At 40.4% G+C, this 20,441-nt stretch overlaps 2 protein-coding genes across 2 annotated transcripts; one reads left to right on the top strand and one right to left on the bottom strand.

Moving 5' to 3' along the window:
• The first annotated feature begins 4,581 nt into the window (after positions 1 to 4,581).
• Positions 4,582 to 7,556, top strand: tnnc1b (troponin C type 1b (slow)). Its single transcript, XM_017681529.2, has 6 exons — positions 4,582 to 4,605; positions 5,205 to 5,235; positions 5,387 to 5,533; positions 6,585 to 6,699; positions 6,783 to 6,919; positions 7,248 to 7,556. The coding sequence occupies exons 1-6, from the start codon at positions 4,582 to 4,584 to the stop codon at positions 7,277 to 7,279; spliced, it is 486 nt and encodes a 161-aa protein (XP_017537018.1). The 3' UTR covers positions 7,280 to 7,556.
• A 772-nt stretch (positions 7,557 to 8,328) lies between these two features.
• tktb (transketolase b) lies at positions 8,329 to 19,306 on the bottom strand. Its single transcript, XM_017681528.2, has 14 exons — positions 19,076 to 19,306; positions 16,316 to 16,433; positions 16,041 to 16,154; positions 14,402 to 14,499; positions 14,094 to 14,285; positions 13,831 to 13,958; positions 13,479 to 13,675; positions 13,144 to 13,308; positions 12,260 to 12,416; positions 12,010 to 12,140; positions 11,640 to 11,723; positions 10,873 to 10,969; positions 10,615 to 10,734; positions 8,329 to 9,162 (listed from the first exon to the last, which is right to left on the bottom strand). Exons 1-14 carry the CDS (start codon positions 19,180 to 19,182, stop codon positions 8,990 to 8,992), a joined length of 1,881 nt encoding a protein of 626 aa, XP_017537017.1. The 5' UTR covers positions 19,183 to 19,306; the 3' UTR covers positions 8,329 to 8,989.
• Positions 19,307 to 20,441: the final 1,135 nt, after the last annotated feature.

The raw sequence follows: 20,441 nt of genomic DNA, 5'->3' as shown, positions 1-20,441 counted from the left end.
CCTCTGCTTGGAAATTTGACTTTCTGCTGTGACCCGGATTCAACCTGGGGTTGCTGCAGCCACAACGCAGCAGAGGCGGACGAAGTACACAAATCATGTACTTGAGTTACAGTTGAGATACCCAAGGTAAAATATTACTCCAGTAAAAGTAGAAGTTCCTCCCTTTAGACCTCCACTTGAGTAAAAGTACAGAAGTATTTGCCTTCAAATGTACTTAAGTATCAAAAGTAAAAGTACTAAAAGATTAATTATGACTCTGATGTCCAGTTATCATTTTTGTAAAAAGACTTGCTTCATCGACTCAGTTTAGAAAATCCTCCAGTGTCTCTTAGTAAACCAGTCTTTTAATAGAACGTCATTAATTAGTGACACTGACGTCTATTAAAATGATCATAAGCACAAAACACTGAAGATAAACAGTTTCCATCACTCACTGCTCTATTAGACAGTCCTACCCTGTCAGTCCACCTTGTAGATGTAAAGTCAGAGACGATAGCTCATCTGCTGCTGCACAGTTTGTGTTGGTCATCCTCTAGTCCTTCATCAGTGGTCACAGGACGCTGCTCATGCTGTTGGCTGGATATTTTTGGTTGGTGGACTATTCTCAGTCCAGCAGTGACACTGAGGTGATTAAAAACTCCAGCAGCACTGCTGTGTCTGAACCACCCAAATAGTACCTGGTCTATGATGAGCCACATGGGGGCCTGACCACTGAAGAACAGTAAAATGGGTGTCCTGATTGGTGTATATATGTTTATATATTCAATATATATATATATATATATATATATATATATATATATATGCCCTTTACAGAATAAAAAGAAATTCTAGAAGATCCATTGACTAAAAGTAAAATGTAAAATATGTTTTTAAGTTACTATTTTGGAGATATGAGGTTTTCTTCCAGAAAACAGCGATATATCCATCCATCCATCCATCCATTTCCTTCTCCCTCAGGGTCGGATACACCCTGGACAGGTCGCCAGTCCATCGCAGGGCAATATATATATATATATATATATATATATATATATATATATATATATATATACATACATACACACTCACCTGCCACTTTATTAGGTACAATTGCTTGCACAACACAAATGGCTAATCAGCCAATCACATGGCCGCAACTCAATGCATTTAGGCATGTAGAGGTGGTCAAGACAACTTGCTGAAGTGCAAACCGAGCATCAGAACGGGGAAGAAAGGTGATTTAAGTGACTTTGATTGTGGCGTGGTTGTTGGTGCCAGATGGGCTGGTCTGAGTATTTCAGAAACAGCTGATCTACTGGGATTTTCATGCACAACCATCTCTAGGGTTTACAGAGAACGGTCTGAAAAAGAGAAAATATCCAGTGAGCGGCAGTTGTGTGGACGAAAATGCCTTGTTGATGTGAGAGGTCAGAGGAGAATGGGCAGACTGGTTCCAGATGATAGAAAGGAACTCAAATAACCAACCAAAATCTCAGAGGAACGTTTCCAACACCTTGTTGAAAGTCTGCCATGAAGAATTAAGGCAGTTCTGAAGGCAAAGGGGGGTCCAACCTTTTACTAGCAAGGTGTTCCTAATAAAGTGGCTGGTGAGCGTGTGTGTTTGTGTGTGTTATTTATATATATATATATAAATAAACCTGAGAGCAAGTCTGATAAAGGCACAGAGTGGACACAGTAAACACTGAAGATTTTATGTCATTTTTCATTTTATGTTTTCATTTACAGTTTTCTATTCTGGAAAGCTGCCTTGTGATATTTTTAAAATACATGAAACCTGCTATAATAATAATTTTGAGGGGAGCTGAGGTGAGTTCAAACGTTTATATGGTTTAACAAACAACCAAATATAACCCCAAACTGTATAAATACTACATTATTTACTATAGCAGGATTCACCTCTTGAGTTTGCTGGAAATGATGTTTCAAATCATAGTTTAATTTAAGCGCTTCTGCAAATAGAAGAAGTCACTTGGAGGAAATAGTACACAAACACCGTAGGCTGAATTTTATGTAGATTATTTCCCAGCTTTGTCTCAAATTAGCTGTGGGGACAGGCTAAATAAACAATGCCTCTGTGTGTGAGCAGTACTGCGTCTGTGTTCCTGTATGTGTGAGTGTGGATGGATGACCCCGAGAGACTCTCCAGACAAACACAGGTGATGACACTGGAACACCAGCAAGCTGTGTTATTTTAACTATCTGACAAACCACCCAGACTCCTGTTCAAACTGAACCACCGGTGTAGTCTCGTCCCGCTGGACTGTCCAGCCCTCTCTCCTCCTCCTTCACTCGCCCATGTTACCACTATTTCTCCCCCTCCCCCCGCCCGTTCCTCAGCTGTGACATGTTCTCAGTGTGAGGTGGCTGTGGTTGGGGTATGCAGGGTGTGGAAAACGCGAGCACAAGCCACAAACTACCTGTTATTGTCAAGCACAAGGAGCAGATTAGATAAATATTAGGTCACCAGCTCGGCTTTCAGTGCACAGACAGTGGAGAGGTTGAGACGAGGTTGCACTGTTAGATAATAGATCATTGAGAGAGATGATTTGTGATGTAAATGTGGATAACACACTTTACACCGTGTCCACTCTGGCGCATGCTTTCATGCAGAGCTGAGAACTGGATGGCCTTTGCCTGTTAAGGCCAGAGGGCCAGAGGAGACCCACAGCAGCTGTGTGCGTGTTATGACGTCAGTTCTGCAGCCTTCACCCAACCTGGCCTTAACACTGCTACCGTAGCGTGACACTGAGTGACACTGTGAAAATCAAGGGAGGGAGGGAGAGACAGAGAGTGAGGAATGAATAGATAGATAGATAGATAGATAGATAGATAGATAGATAGATAGATAGATAGATAGATAGATAGATAGATAGATAGATAGATAGATAGATCCAGTCCCACACTAAAAATTATTATTTATTATATATTAATAAAAGAATTAAGTATTCAGACCTTAGATGTTATTGAGGACTGCATTATGATCCTTTTAAAGGTAAGACATTAATAGAGATACTAAATAAAGCTAAATATGTACAAAATCATAATTTATAGGGTGCTTTTGCTTGGAAGGTGACTGTCCCAAACCCTAAACCCTAAATTTCAACTTGTGGAAACAATACTTACATTTTTTGTGATTTAAAAAAAAAAATCTATTTTTAAAAGACAGTTATGGTTTCTTTTCAAGTGAAGGTGAAAGATTTAGATTTCCCATTAGTTTCTTTTTTAAATTCTAAGAAAAATATTTTTTGAAACCACAACTTCACGTCACTACCGAAACAGCGTTTTAGTCCATAAGCGAAGCCATCAGTACGTGACATTAAGAACTGTCACTACTGAGCCATATTTTCCAAAATGTTTTGACTTTGAACCAGTTCAGCAGAACAAACTATATAGTACTGTGCAAAAGTCTTCATCTATTTCATGTCCAGTCAAAATAGCCAATGAATAAGTTGTCATTTTTCAGTATTAGGAAGACTTTGTTTGATTTCAACTTTTTTTTCTTGTATTATTTCCTTTTCACAGTAAGAGCTTCTTGACAGCTACATCCTCTCAGACTCATAGTGTTGTGTTGGCTCAAATCTTCATGGGTTTGATGACGAAATTATTCATTCTGAAAAGATTCTGTGTCAAATAAGGCAGAACTGTTTGGTAGAACAGATATTATCAGTCACTTACATAACCTGGGTAATGATGGACCATGTTGCAATTGAAATATTATGCAGTTGAATATAAATGACTAAATGTATCCAATTTAATTAGTCAATTTAAATGACCTATGTAAACATAAAACAGCTGGACTATCAAATTCAACCCTTAGTCCAGGATTTTTATTACAAATGTTTAGAACCTAAGAATAACTAAGAATAAGAATAATAAATAAGGGGTTAAGCAAATTTTTCAATCAGACATGTAAAAATAGATTTTTTTTGGTTGGTATTTGTTTCAAACTTTTTCCCCCCCAAACCAGCTTCTATAAAAAGCTCAATAAAGAGTTTCCCAACTCTCTGAAGGCCAGGCCTCTTCCACAAACCCCAAAGCTGCTCCAGCCTGAATTAATAGACCAGCAACAGGTGTGAAAATAACAGTGCCATAGCAGTTTGACAAAGGCCTGGCCGTTTATGGCCATTTCCCTTTGTGTTCTCATCTATTGGCCTTGCCTACAGCAGAGGCCTGATGTTCTTCTAACAGTGATTGGCAAATGCAGGTGACCAGCAGTTAAGTTTAGAGCTTGATATGGGCCTGCTGGCTGGACAGCCAAAGGGAGTAGTGCCAAGGACTTATTGTCATAACTCATGCTCTCCTGCCTGTTGTCTCTGACATTCTTCCCCTATTTATAGCCCATTCCATCCCTTACCCCATTCTCTCTTGCCCCCTTTCTTTTTCTACACCCCCTCTACTCCTCTCAGATAGGAAAGGGGAGTGACAGCAGGCTTTGTCTTTTTCTGAGGCAACCATTCCAAGCATAAAGGTCCGGGAAGGTGGCCCTGCGACTCTTTGTGCTGTGTCCACCGTGCTGCGAGGAGTGCTGGATTTACTGCAGTAACAGTCTGAAGACAGGAGCCCAAACTCCAGACAGCCATGGATGATGTATATAAAGCAGCGGTAAGCGATGATTACTTTTATTAAAGGAATTCTAGAAAAAGTAAGAAATGATGTTTGGGAAATTAGTTTCATTTGAATCTAATTATGACAAATAGGCACCAACGAAGAACCTCTTCACTTGTTCTTTCTAGAGAAAATCTTAGTCATTGTGTCTTGATCCTACCATGGCTAAGCATGGACTGAAGCTGTCTGAACGTCACGTTAGCAAGTACTCAAGGTTAAATCAACTTATGGAGTCAGAATGAGGCCTCCCAGTGAAATTTCAAGGGCTTCTGTACTTCGGTGAATGTAAAAATCTGTTCACATATGAATCAAATGGTATAAAACATACTAATGGTGCTAAAAAAATACCCTACAATGGCTGGTGAATGATTGGAGGGTCAGGAGGACAGCAGTTACTGAGATTAACACAGGCTAGAGTATCTGGTGTCCGATGGCTGATGCTGTTAACACAGGTGTCAAAAATAAAATGGGTAACTTCTCTGTGTGAAGATCAGAGCCCGCTCAGTATCCGAGGAATGACATCTTGTCACGACATATCAGATTACTGTTTAAAAGCTCCAGAGCCTTCAGCTGTTTCTCTTTCCGCCATATAACAGGTCGAGAACTTGACAGAGGAACAGAAAAATGGTAAGGCTTTATTTCTCAGTCTCTATCTATAGAAGAAGTGGTGTAGGCCCACGTCTCTGTTTAGACCTGGTGCCATGGCAGCACCACTCTGCAGTGCTATCGAGTCATGCCTCGTGTCTGCCTGGTATGCGTGTGAACGTGTCTCTGGCAGAGTTCCGCGCTGCCTTTGACATCTTCGTGCAGGACGCTGAGGATGGCTGCATCAGCACTAAGGAGCTTGGGAAGGTGATGAGGATGCTGGGACAGAACCCCACTCAAGAGGAGCTGCAGGAGATGGTGGACGAAGTAGATGAGGACGGTATGCCAACAAATGCAACACGTTATACGTCATATATAAGAGTCAAGGCCGCTTCACAATTTTATGAGCCCTGTGTAAATGCAGCGTCTATGGGCCTCTTTCACATCTTGTATGAAGTCATTATACAGTCATATGCAAAAGTTTGGGCACTCCTGGTAAAACGATATGTTTTTGGCGGTTTTCTAAGTGAAAATAAGCACATCCACACATTTTAACACAGAATTACTGGTTATTTGTTGAATGTATTGGGGGAAATGTGGCTTGTGCAAAACCTATAACACATTTTAAATTTTATGTTGAATTTTCTTTTTCCAAATATGCTAAACTCAGAATTTGCAGACAAATATCATATTGAAGATTATTCCTTGTACAGGATATGTAACTTCACATCCACAAAACATGTGATTTGACCAGGGGTGTGACCAACTTGCACATGCAAGCATATGAAAAGGGCTAATTATGCCAATTAAATTAGTTGCAATATTAATTACTTATGAATGTTAACTTTGTACACCAAAGCAGACATTCTAGGTCTGTGCCCTTGAGGGCTCCTCCGCTTTGGCACCCTAGTTGTCAGTTCCACAGTTTTCCTACCCTAGAATGCATTTCAGCTACTAATAGATCACAGTGAGGCTCCCACAGTTGTAGCTTCCACTGGGGATGGGGAAACAAATCTCCCTCACTGTCAAAATTAGCTAGAAGTTCAGAGAGGTCACTGAATACAGATCTACTTTTGCTGTCCAGGATAATATAGAATTATAACATGGATTATTAAATGCATCTGAGCAGAACTACACCTCTAATGTTTGGATCAGTGGTTGATAAGTTATTATAGCAGTGGCTAACAGCTTCACACTGCCTACCCTAACCCCCACCCCCAACATGGAGCACCCCAGTATGCTACAATTGTCTCTCCATAGGAACAAGTGTAGAAAACAACGCTGACCACACCAAAGATTTCATACCCAAACTTGTTTACATTCAAAAGTTATAAACTGTGATATCCAGAATCCTTATTGTGGTTATTGTGAGGTACTGTGGCTGTATGCAGGCAGTGGGACAGTAGATTTTGATGAGTTCTTGGTGATGATGGTGCGCTGCATGAAAGAGGAGAGCAAAGGAAAATCAGAGGAAGAGCTGGCAGAGGTCTTCCGCATGTTTGATAAGTAAGGAACATCTTCAGCATCAGTTCTTCACCTTCACACCTGATCAAGACTCTACAGTAAATGTCTCTCTATCTCTCTCTCAGAAACGGAGACGGCTACATTGACTTAGACGAGCTGAAAAATATGCTGGAGTCTACAGGAGAAGCAATCACTGAGGATGACATTGAGGAGCTCATGAAGGACGGAGACAAAAACAATGATGGCAAGATTGACTATGATGGTATGTTTTCATTCAAGCCAGTTCAAGAGTTTGTAGGAACACATCTAAACGAACTTAAATGTAGCTCACTGTCTAAGTCAGCGTTCACCAAGCCTCCTCTTGGAGATCTACTTTCATGCAGTTTAGTTCCAGCGTACATCTAACATGCTGCTCCTCCCCTTACTACCACTATTGATTCTGATCCAGCCAATTAAGAACATTTGAAAATGTTAAACAGCTGGTCAGATTTGCCAGATTATGGGTGAAACTAGGCTCTGCAAGAAGTTAGATCTCCAGGACCAGAGTTGATGTCCACATCTTATTTCTTTATATCTTCTCAAACCAACAGAGTTCTTGGACTTCATGAAGGGAGTGGAGTAAAAACTGTCAACCCTGATGCATCTCCTCTGGCTCCATGTGTCCACCTCATCATTCCCTGTCGCAGAGATGGGACACAAAGCAGTGCCCTCAACTCAATCTGGAGAACATAAAACTAATCCACAAATATGTTGAAAAAGATGCTAGAAAAATGTGTAAATAATATTCATTACTACTTAGTATATATTGGTTCTAAAACGGTAAGTTGTAAGTTCAAACAGTGCATCTGTGCACATCAAAGCAGCAAGTTTGTGACTAATTAAAACAGGTAAAATAAAAACGGTGTGTGTCCCATCATTTAAAGACACCAGTGAATCTGGGATGAAATTCATATGACCACTAATACTAAACAGATGTAAAACATGCAAAATAACTTGGAAAGTAATAGAAAAGGAAAAATTAGCCTCTAGACAAGGGGCCCCCTTTAACCCAGTGCCCCAAAGATATTTGGTCATTGATCAGATATCAGTAGTGTTGCACTATCAACTGTGATCATTCACTGAAATTAGAAAACATTTTGCCACCTGGTCAGAAACCAGATTTGTTTCACGTACATTGATTTTTTTTTGGCACTTAGTTCTATGCATGTTATTGACTTGGTTAAATTACTGTTACCATAAGAATGAGAATTATTCTATATTGTGCAATTAATACCCTTACAAAAAACTAGTCAATGTATGAAAATCACATTTCAAAAAAACTCCTATTTTGCTGTCATTTGTTTTTGGAACAGAAACCCTAGAAATGATTTGACAAATTACACATTTTGCAAAGCATAATCAATTATTTCAAGATTAAACAGGATTTTCTTGACTTAAGTTGGTGTGCCTTTTAAAGACTTTTTGCACTACAAATTCACAAGCGCCTGTGGTTCCAGTTTACTTCCACTAATTGTATGTAAATTATGTGCATCCTTAACACTGTATATGACACTCATGAACAGACCTGGTTTACAGTAAATGCAATTTCTCCCCTACATTTATATACAGAATAAAAGCCACTGATGAAGAGCATAACTGACATTTAAATCTCATTAACACCGAGTAGACCCATTCTGTGTGAAGTTAATTTTATTACAGTATATTAAAGGCAGTGTAAACCAGATATACAAGTTCACACAAGCAACGAATGAATACTTCATAACATGACATACAGATACAGCTCATCAGCTCACAAGATCCGCTGCATCAAAAGCAACTCTGGCCTAACTCAGTAGCTACACAGAAGCAATGAAAGAGACTACAGGCCTCTCTGTCACGCCCTCTTGAGCACCATCATTTAAGAATAACTCCATCGCACGTTTAAGCACTCAGGACAGACAAATGACCAGAGGACAATACAACAATGATGTGATTGTTTTAGCAGGGAAGAAAAGATGCTGGAGGAATACCAGAACTGGAATGTCACTGAAGTGATGAGTTGAAATCTTGATTTTACGAATGAAATGCTTATCAATATGTAACTGAGCACGATCTTTAAAATGAATGTGTAACAATGTGGACATTTTCAAAAGCTGCTCCATCTAAAGCCTTGAAGGCCAAACAAAGTGAAATATGAACACATGTAAGTGGGGTAGGAATGAAAATCTATAAGATTTCATTAATTACATAGTGCCAAGCAGGGGAAACTTCTTACAGAAGATAAGTGATTAAGCTCTAGGTCAGTGCTAGTTTGGGAGGAAGCAGTAGGAGGGCAGACTTTCAGAAGAGGGATTCAGTTGGCAAAAGTCTGTCTGACAGCAGCGACAATACACTTGGCACTGATGCCAAACATGTCTAGCAGCTCCTGGGGTTTGCCACTCTGGGGCACACGGTCAACAGCCAGTCTATGGACCACGATACCTGGCTCTTCTCCCACTGCTGCCAGCACAGCCTCTCCCAGCCCACCTGTGCAGAACAAGAAGACACTACTAAATAACAGCAGAAGAGATAGGGCTCCATATACAGTCTGACATTGTCACAGATGGGGCGATTAGTTTATCAATTATCAATCAGTGGTTTTCATTCCATCACAGCAGGATAAGTTAATGGATGCCAACTAATTAAACAAGCAGAATCAGGTGAGCGCCTGCTTGTTCAAACATGTTGCCACACTGGGCCTTTGTGGAGAAGACTGGACACCCCTGATCTACATCACTATCAATATTTTGCTTCTTTAAGACATCAGGTTAATGTTGTGTCACTTTGAACAAACAAGCAGGTCAACCCACCTTATCAAAAATGTGTTCTGCACATGTGATAACAGCAGGTAACCAATAGCAAATCATTTCATTATCAGCACCTCTTGCTGCAAGAATGACTCCAGACATTGCATCAATGGGCAGATTACATCATCAGTAGAGCACTGCTATGCACCAAAAGCATTCTCAGATGTTAAATTCCCTTGTTTGGTGTGGACTATCAAATGTGCTCCCACCAGCAACAATCTGAACTACAGTTTGCCTGGAAGGGAGCAGAAACCCATGACTTGGGTTGGACCATGGTTCACTTGTTTGCTGTTGACATGAGCTCCAGTGAAGTGTCCTTAAAAACTGACTAAACTAAAGAAAAAGTGATTTGTCCACACATGAACAAATGGGGGGGGCGGCACACAACAACCATTTTAATTGAACGTGTGTGACTAAGGCTTTTTTCACCACCTGTGTTGGAAATGGACACTGTCTAAAGCATTACTCAGACAGGATTAGTTCTCCATGGGAAGGTAATGCTACTTTAGCAGATGTCATCCATAGTGTTTATGACCAACGTACACACTATAAAAGAATGAAGTAGTGACTATTTACACACAGCCTCAGAAAAGCATGGAAAAACATTTAATTTAGATGTTATTCCATTTACCTAACCATAGGCATCACTGCCTTAAGAGAATATGCCATATTATTAGCAAGGTAATTAGCAGCTTACAGACATCAGAGCATAAAATCAGACCCTTTTTTATAATCTTTACATTTTAATGTTTGGAGTTGGACATTTGAGGACAACACGTCAGCTTGAGTTTAGCCACAGAACATAATTAAATGCTTCTTCAAATACTTCCATACTTAATCTCCTTGTGCACAGAATATATTTCACATATGTCAACTTCTACTGCTTGTTTTATAAAAAGGCACAAGGCAACAATCTTTTGACGCAGGAGCACGCAGTCTAAAAACAACTGGAATGGCACATTCGGATAGGACTATAAATATAGTTAAAATATTGACTTGTTCATTGTTTTCAAACTCTTCACAATCAAACCAGCCACAACCATTGAATTCAAACTGCCACACTTAACATCCTTCTGACAATAATTTAAACTGTCACAGTCAGTCAAACGGCTCTGAAACAGAACCCCTTTACCTTCTTTGTAGTGGTCCTCCACTGTGATCACTCTGCCTCCAGTAGCACGAGCACTAGCCACAATGGTGGCAGCATCCAGGGGCTTAATAGTGAAAGGATCGATCACACGGATGTTCACACCTGAGAAAAAACAAACAATTTAGTTTCTGGAACTTTTAAATTTGAACTGCATGCCATAATGCAAACTCTTATTTTGCATTTGATTTCGATGTGCTGCAGATGCATGTTACCAGTTTGCGCAGTAGAGGGCACACTAACCTTCTTTGGCCAGTTGCTCATGTGCAGAGAGGGCCTCATGTAGCGTAACTCCAGCTCCAATCACAGTCACTTGATCTTTGTCAGACTGACGCACCACCTACAGGACAGAGAGCGAACCAACACTGAGATGCATTAAACAAACAATCTGGAGATTCACAATCTCTTAGCAGGAGACTCTGTGCATACTGCATACTCCAAGCACATTTAACACTCAGTTGTCATGTGACCAGAAGCTCTCTCTCGTTTAAGTTATATGGCTACTGCTAGACGGTGCATATTGCACTTGTACACCAGATCATTACATTTTAGCTTAAAATTAAATCCTATATAAATAATGGTGAACAGTTGATACAAACTTGTTAGATTTCAACTACAAACACCATTTAAACTCAGCTACATTTTTTGTTAAGACCCATGTCTCAATTACATACATTTGCCTCAATAAAACATGAAAAACAATCCACATTTTGTTTGCAAACTATACTAAATACGTGTGGTCAACTTTGTGATTAGCTCTATTTGTGTTCAGGCATTTAACTGAATTAAAAGCTTGTCTTTAAAAATTACTGAAGCCTGACCATCAGAGATTCCTGTATGTGAAACGGATGAGGAGAAAGTTTAAAAGTTGGCCGAGAGGGTCTGCTTTTTCGAGATGGAGGCGAAGAATGGTAAATACAATCACAAATGTATAAAAACTGGAAAGCAAAAATGCAGTTTCGGTTGTGTGTCCTTTAATTTGACAACACTAGTCTGGTCTGAGCACTTACCTTGGCCTTGCCGACTTCAAATTTCTCGCCTGACTCATAGATGATCGCTGTGTCTGGCCGGCTGGTCCGGATGAAACAAATACCCTGAAAATAAAAGGGCATAAAAATGTTATTTAACCCCATCAATGGAACACAACTAATTGTGCATTTAGCATTCTACAATTCTAAAGAACTGAAACCGGTCTTAAAATAAATAAGTCTACCTGTATGTGATAATGAAGCATGTAGCTACTCCAACCCCACTGCACAACATCTTTACTTACTAGGCTTCACAACACTTGCACACGCACACCACAAGGACTAGTATTTGATTAAATGCAACAAGTACCCAACAACCAGTATTTAAATCAGAATGATGTGTGGTTTGCACCTTTGTATTGGCTGCCAACTCCACAGCCCTCTCAGTGGACACACCATCACTGGGGTAGAAGACTGTGCAAGTTGGGATAGCACGGAACATTGCAAGGTCCTCCAAAGCCATCTGAGAGGGGCCATCCTCACCTGAGAAAAATAGAATAATTGATTATGCACAAAAATGTGAAAATTATTAAAGCTTTAAAAAAAAAAAAAAAAAAAAAAAAAAAACTTAAAAGCATCCACTCACAAAACAACAGTCTTACCGATAGAGACACCACAGTGGGAGCCTACAAGGTTGACGTTAGACTGGGAAATGGCTGCCATACGGATCTGATCATAGGCACGAGACAAGAAGGCAGCAAACGTGCTGGCAAATGTGACCGTGCGGTCACGGGTGGCACAACCAATTGCAACACTCACCTATATAAGCACAAGGGGGGGTTGGTTAAACAAGTGATTTAATCACGGTCATTAAACACAATAAATCATTACATCATATTGAATCAAACTCCAGGGACCTCCAACACTTGTGTGCATATTTTATTTTCTGTAATATTTTTACAGCTCCTTCAGATCATACTTTTACTCAGAAGAAGCTTTTTTGTGTGTGCGTGAATGAAGGGGAAAGATTATCAGCCAGAGTATGTGTGTGAAGTCATGTCTTATTGAGCAAGCACTTGTGAATGATAAGCAGTAAGGGAGAATTGGCCAATGAATGAACAGTGAGAGATTAGAGCTGAAGCTGATTACAGTTCAATGTGATGAGGCCAGACTCCTTTAGCATAGTATTAAAAAAAAAACACCACACCCTTAGCTCATATTGTCCCACAAATATGTTTCAGATTCACTTTCACTGAACTTTAACATGTACTGATAAGGGGTGGGACACATTTTTAATCAATATTTCACATATGTTGCTGTACTAAATCCAATGAAATGGGACCAATAATGCTCTCTAATGAAACACAGATAGTGTATATCCAGGTTAAGTACAAACTAACTAAAAACACTCAAAAGCATACTGTGACAATTCATCACTGCGCATAAAATATTCCCCTATTGCCCACCCCTTCTGAAAACAGCTGCCAAGCATTTTCAGAAGTTGTTAACAAAAGACAGAAAAGGCTGGTTAAGCAAGCACACACACCATGTTCTGCTCAGCGATGAAGCACTCAATGTAGCGATCAGGATGAGCTTTCTTGAAGATATCGGAAAAAGTGGAGTTTTTAGTATCTCCATCCAGTGCCACAATACGCTGGCTAGCATCACCCATCTTCTTTAGGGCCACACCATAGGCTTTTCTGGTAGAGATCTGCACAAGACATACAGGTTTTAGACGAACAACTAAGGAATTTATTTACACACACACACACACACACATATATATATCAGATAGATACTTTATTGATCCTAAGATATGGTAATAACAAGACTACCATCTTATTGTGAATGAACTACTAAAAGTGTTCGTCGCTTGATCACCTTGTCACCAATCTTGTATTCTGGAGCACAGAGCAGCTGGATGGCCTTGGAATCTACAGGAGCTGCATCCTCAGTGGGCAGCTCAGCTTGGAGAGGTTTATGGGGAGCCTGAATCTGAGCCTGGAGCTCAGCGAGTAGTGCATCCACGCGGTCTTTAGGGATGGGCTTGCCGTGCCAACTATCCTGATCCTCAATTCCTGAAGCAAGAAGTACATGGCAAATTGTAGCAGACATAAAAGCGCTTAAGTAGTCCAGGGAAGATATTAGCATCCAACAAAACCACAAGCACCATTAAAAACATTAGGAGAGTTTACACAGTAATACGTTTACTCTGATTTACATAGTGACCTACCTTTGAGACCTTTGCCCTTGAAGGTTTTGGCAACAATGGCAGTGGGCTTCCCTTTGAAGCGCTCTGCATGCCAGAGAGCCTTACAGAGCTCCTCTACATCATGGCCATCCACTACATAAGTGTTCCACCTGATAAGACATTGATGTGTGTTACATGTACTATAAAAACCTTTGTGTCGGAATTAAAATCAAGAAGTGATGGAAACCACAGAGAAGGAACTGGCAAAAAAGAGAAAAGGAAAAGAAACCATTTTTCACACTCACCCAAAAGCCTTGCAGCGCTCCTGGAAGGCAGCTGTATCATGTTTCAGTGGGGCAGCCTCACTCTGACCCAGACGGTTCACATCCAGGATTGCCACCAGGTTGTCCAAGCCATAGTGGGAAGCAAAAGCCATGGCCTCCCACACAGCCCCCTCTGAGCACTCACCATCTCCCAGCAGGCAGTACACACGGTAGCTAAGCAAAAAGCAGGGGTTCAATAAACAAACTGAATGAAAACAATTACATTAAACTGATGGCAAAGACAAAACTACTCCTCTAAGGCCAGATAATATGAAGCCCAGTCGCTGTACCTGGACTTGTCAAAGTGCTTTCCTGTGTAGGCCATTCCACATGCAGCTCCCAGACCCTGACCCAGAGATCCAGTGGCTACATCAACAAAAGCCAATTTCTGGAGACAAAGAACAGAAAATCAGGAAAGGCAGTGTTTTAATCAGAGAACAGAACAGAACACTGCACACTGCAGCAATATAGCAATGCCCCAATGCATGGCAGTGCTGCTGTAGCTACTCTAAAAATAATCCATTACATTTTACTATTTAGTCCTCTCAAACAGTAAGGGAATTATACTACTTATTACCTTCCAGGAAAAAGTACTCTTGCCACTCATTACTTGTAGTTTACTCTAAAACCCAGCAGTTGTCATACTCTTTTTTTTTTTAAAGACAGAAGTGGGTAATAATGGTAAATAGCACTTTAAAAACCTGCTCATATCCCTGCTGTTGAACAAGACTGTTGGCTGATGCCGTTTGAAAACTAAGAAAATAGTCAGATTAAAAAAAAAAAAAAAAAAAAAGTCCAAAAGAGCTGCCACATTTTTTCCCTAATGAATAAAATATTAAGCTTGTGGAGCTGCTCTGAACAAAAACTGTGTGGCCTGTTATGGTGAAGGCCTATTCTAAAGCACAGGCGTCTTCATACATCAGTTGTGTGAGCTTGATTAGATGCTTCAACAAATCACTTGCAGAGCTTAAAGCAATTACTAGCCAAATTTACACTAATCAAATTTACAATCAGAGTCACATGGTCAGCTGTTACAGGAAGTACATGCAAGAAAATGATTTATAAGCACCAGAATGGATAATACACAAAAGAAGAAATTTATGATTTAAAAGGTTTGAGCATAACTAACATTCATGTCTTAAAACATGAGTAATGGAAATATTTAGACAGTAACTAACTATTACAAAAATGTAATCTGTGGTGTGTTACAGTACTACGTTACAGCAAAAAGTAATCAGATTACTGCAACATGTCACTTTGTTCAGTATTATCCAACATCACTGCCCAAAACTGATGGCAAATCACCGCTGCATGGCAATCCATCATATACACTCACTGGCCACTTTTAGGTATAGTACTTGCTAGTAAGAGGTTGGACCCATTGTTGCCTTCAGAACTGCCTTCATTATTCGTGGCAGACTTTCAACAAGGTGTTGGAAACATTCCTTAGAGATTTTGGTTGGTTATTTGATTTACTGTTGCCTGTCTATCATCTCGAACCAGTCTGTCCATTCTCCTCTGACCTCTCATCAACAAGGCATTTTCTTCCACAGAACTGCCGCTCACTGGATATTTTCTCTTTTTCGGACCGTTCTCTGTAAACCCTAGAGATGGTTGTGTGTGAAAATCCCAGTAGATCAGCAGTTTCTGAAATACTCAGACCAGCCCGTCTGGCACCAACAACCATGCCATGTTGAAAGTCACTTAAACCACCTTTCTGATGCTCGGTTTGGACTTCAGCAAGTTGTCTTGACCACCTCTACAGGCCTAAATGCATTGAGTTGCGGCCATGTGATTGGCTGGTTAGCCATTTGTGTTTACAAGCAACTAAACACCTAATAAAGTGGCTGGTGAGTGTATATTGACCATATTCAAGTCCATAATCAATATTTGTATGATAAAACAATGATATATTGAAACTTCACTCACAGGTGTAGGATGGCCCTCAAGGTCGCAGTCAATCTTGCGCAGGTTAAGCAGGTCAGCCTCCTTCACATAACCAGCTTCTACCCAGGCTGCATAGAGGATGGGACATGCATGACCCTGGAATTAAAGTAGATACGTTTAGGTATTACATTCAAATTGCACAACAGTTAAAATACTTCAGCAAGGCATTTTACATGGACTAAAATACAGTCATCTCAAACTCCTTATTAAAAATATAGTAAAATAAAAAAGCCTGACCACAGAGGTCTGAGGCCTACCTTGGACATGACAAAGCGGTCATTGCAGGCATTGCGAGGGTCACTAGCTTTGTACCGCATAGTGTGGAAGAAAAGTACCGACATGAGCTCAGCAGCACTGCAGCAGGAGGTGGGGTGCCTAAACAAGAAAGGACACTAGAGTCAGCAATCAGCCAATCAACCATTAACTATGATCTCAAACACTGCCACATGTTAGACATCAAACACATGCAGTTATCATCCCAACTTCTACTTTCAACATAATGTAAAATCAATGTACTGATTAGGTGAAGAATAAAGAAACAGGGCACTCAGCTGTGTCTGTACCATTCTCCGATTTTCCTTTAGGGACTTTGTGTGTGAGGTTAGGGGGTTATGATGTTATGATGTAGTATTGTTCGTGCATGTACAACTCCCCTAAACACTAGCTTATTGTGCTGATGGAGGGTGATTTCTAAGAAGAAACAGATTCATTGTCTGGGGAACTAGGGTTTTTTTTTTAGTATAATTGAGACCTGAATAATTCAGTTCTGCAGAAAAGGCCAAAGTGCATGTGTGAGAGACAGCGGGGGCAAGGCTACCATCCTCTACAGGCCTTTCAGACAGCACAAGAACAAAGCCCCAATCTTTTAACTGAACTTAGTCAAAACAGGAATTTAAGTAAAACTTTTCTTCCTTACGCAAAAATGTCATTGGCTGGTAAGACTTTTTGGCACGGGAACTACAAGGCTAATGTCCATTTCCAATCTTTTCTTTTTTTAGCCACATTAGCCTTGAAGCTACACTTGGTTGTTCAACTATGTTTGGGGTTATGGGGAAGAACTGAGCTTTTCATTGGATCATTCCTTTAACATTCAACTCACAGAACATATGGACATTGTACAGCATTGTGTTTGCAGGTTGCATGTCGCAAGATTAAGGTCAGATCAGTTTGGAAACCAACCATGCAACTTGTCAGTGATCACATATCCAAATGTTATTGCGCAAGTACCCACCCACACAATACATGCATTCATGTTATTTAACACACTCAATATTTCAAACTTCACATCATCTCACTGATGAATTACCATCCGGGGATCTACAGGCCTTTATTATGCTGAAAAGCAAAAGGAAATGAAGTGAGCACATGTCTCTAGATGAGCATAAGGAAACTGAATGAAAAATCTCAGAGTCATGCAGATTAAGCGCCTTTATTCTTTGTAGTGACCTAAAAGTATGAATCAGGTTACAGTTCGGTTACGTTACACAGACAAAAACCACTATCCATTAGACAATAAAAAGAATGAGGAAACAAAGTCAAAAGGAAGTGTCTTCACCGATTACAACAGACTGGAACTTATATGGTTCCTCCGATGAACATGGCTACATCATTGCTACCTGGCTTTAGTAAGTTATGTTTTGAGGCACGGCTGTGAAACAACAGACCCATGTCTTGTATGGCCATTTTAAATCAAACCTATACAGCTTTTACACAATCAGCTTTAAAAGGGGAACGCAAGTGATTTTTAAAAAAAATAATCTAAATAATTAAGTAGTTTGAGATGTAACAGTCTCTATAGTGAATCACTTCAGACCAAGCCTTTATTCTGTTTACATCTCAAGGACTGGGTTTAATATTTTTATATATATATATGAAAATTTTGGAATCAAGATACCTTCGTGCCTATGGAACTGCAGTGACTGCAAGGGATTTCTGGGATAGTTTCTCTAGAGTCCTAATAGTGCTGCAGATAAAATTATTAATGACGCAATAAATCAGATACAGCTGACTCCACGTGGACTGCCCTACAACTACCCACGATGGGCACTTTAAAATAAACTTGATCATAAAATTTATACACAAAATAAATTTACTAAAAAAAATAATCTCTTCATACATTAACTTTGCACGCACACATCTTATGTAATGACATACCTACACTAGTGAATTTGCACCATCAGGAAAACAAGTGTTGCAGATCCACTGCTGTGTGAAAGCTTTTCAGTTTGATTTGAATCCCTTTTTTTATTCTGGTCTGTGAATGTTGGAGTTATGCATGTTATTTTTGGTTGAGATACATGTAGATATATATACTTTTCCACATAATAATAATAATAATACTACATGATTTTTAAAAAGTTGCCCTACAAGCGCGACTGCGCCAAGGGGACCACGAGACCACCAACCCACCTGCACGTGATAGCGGTTAAGGTGGTGAAAAACCACGCGGTTCACGCAAGCACGAATAAACCTGAATTGTCTACGGTAAAGCATTTAACTACCAAGCATATAAACTGTGACCGGTTATTCGACCAGTTTCTCCACCGGGTCCTCTAAGTGTCTTAGCTACGTGAAGTGCGACGCATGTCATGCACAGCTAGCCCAGTTAGCTTACTAATTATAGAGGGTAAGCCCATTTCCACCTTCACCTCGCCACACGAGCGAGCCATGACAGACTAATAATGCGAATTAGCTCATTACAACTACTTGTTGCGATAAGCTAAGCAGAACCTGTAACCGGAACCGGGTACAGGCCGCTGGCGAAGCGACTAGAAACAGGTCCGCTGAATGAATGGCAACCAAACGTGAACGCACGCTGCACAACCTCTTAGCTAATGGCTAACTGGCTAACCAGAACTCACGAATTACGGTGACCAATACGTGCAAAACAAACGCAAATAACGTCGGCTTGTGTAACTGTTGCCTCGCCGAACCCTAAACGCTCTTACACCGAATAAAAGTGACAGATGCATTAGCTAGGAAGCTAGTTAGCTTGGCCCGAACTCCAAAACTCTTACCCGGAATTTGAGGCGCACGTTGCCTTGATGGAGTGAATCCTTAGCTTGTTAGCGACGTCTTTCAGGCCCTGGAGGGTTTTCTCGTCGGGTTTGTGGTAGCTTTCCATGTTCACTGTTTGGGGGAACAAGAGCCTAAGACAACGTGCGTTCTTATGAGAGGGATGTAATTTTAGCTCTTGCGCAGGTGAGACAGGGCGAGGGGGCCTGGCAGCGCGCTGGTGCAGCCGCTTTAAACGGGGCTGAATGAAGACTCCTCCTACGGCTCCTTCTCATTGGCCGCGACTCCCATAGGAAGACATCAGGACTGGTATTCACTCAGCAGTCGCGAGTTGGAGGGCTGATCTCAGATCAGATTCCTCAGGTTTCATGACCGTCATGAAGACGGACAAAAACGATTCTAGATCAGCAGAGGTGGTTCGTGAAATCAGGTCCTTGGACGGCTGCTCTGGGGTTGCCAGATTGCATTACGTTCATCCCCTTTATGGAAATCTGTCATAAATATTTGTCTCATAAACATCTAACTAGGCGTGACGAAAATAATCAAACTGATATTTAATACGACGGATATGAAATGACGTAAGTTTTAGGTCTGAGGTGGCCGATTTAGTGAATGACGATGGGTGTTTTTGAATTTACAGGGAAGCTGTTAAAGTGAAAATGAGAGAATGCGGGTGGCAGCTCGGCAGTGAAGAGACTGCTGTTAGACCTTTGTAGACTGAATATACTGTCTGATTTTATGACAAACTTTTTCCTGTTCCTTTAAAAGGGAGCGCAATGAGGACAGTATGACTCAATCAGGAAGTGGCGAAAGTGCCCTCTCATTCTTACATATTAGAAAAGCAACAGGGCGTGATTTTAATGGCATTCCTATTTATGTGCTTGTTGTTTCTTTTATAACAAGAAAATGGCAAAACAGAGTGCCACAAGGTTTTGTTTGTATGTGTGTATATATGCTGAAGCCCATCCCAGCAACAGGCATTTTCAAATTACGTCAAAAACTGAAAAACAACAAAAAATGGACAAGGTTTTATTCTGACAGCAGCTATATATATATATATATATATATATATATATATATATATATATATATATATATATATACACACACACACACACACACACACACACACACAAGGTTGGACCCATTTTTCCTTCAGAACTGCCTTAATTCTTCGTGGCATACTTTCAACAAGGTGTTGGAAACGTTCCTCAGAGATTCTGGTTGGTTATTTGAGTTACTGTTGCCTTTCTATCATCTCAAACCAGTCTGCCCATTCTCCTCTGACCTCTCACATCAACAAGGCATTTTCGTCCACAGAACTGCCGCTCACTGGATATTTTCTCTTTTTCGGACCGTTCTCTGTAA

This window comes from Pygocentrus nattereri, chromosome 9 (genome assembly GCF_015220715.1).
Source record: "Pygocentrus nattereri isolate fPygNat1 chromosome 9, fPygNat1.pri, whole genome shotgun sequence".
NCBI lineage: Eukaryota > Metazoa > Chordata > Actinopteri > Characiformes > Serrasalmidae > Pygocentrus > Pygocentrus nattereri.
Note: the sequence above shows the minus strand (reverse complement) of the source record. Positions and strands in the feature narration are given on the sequence as shown.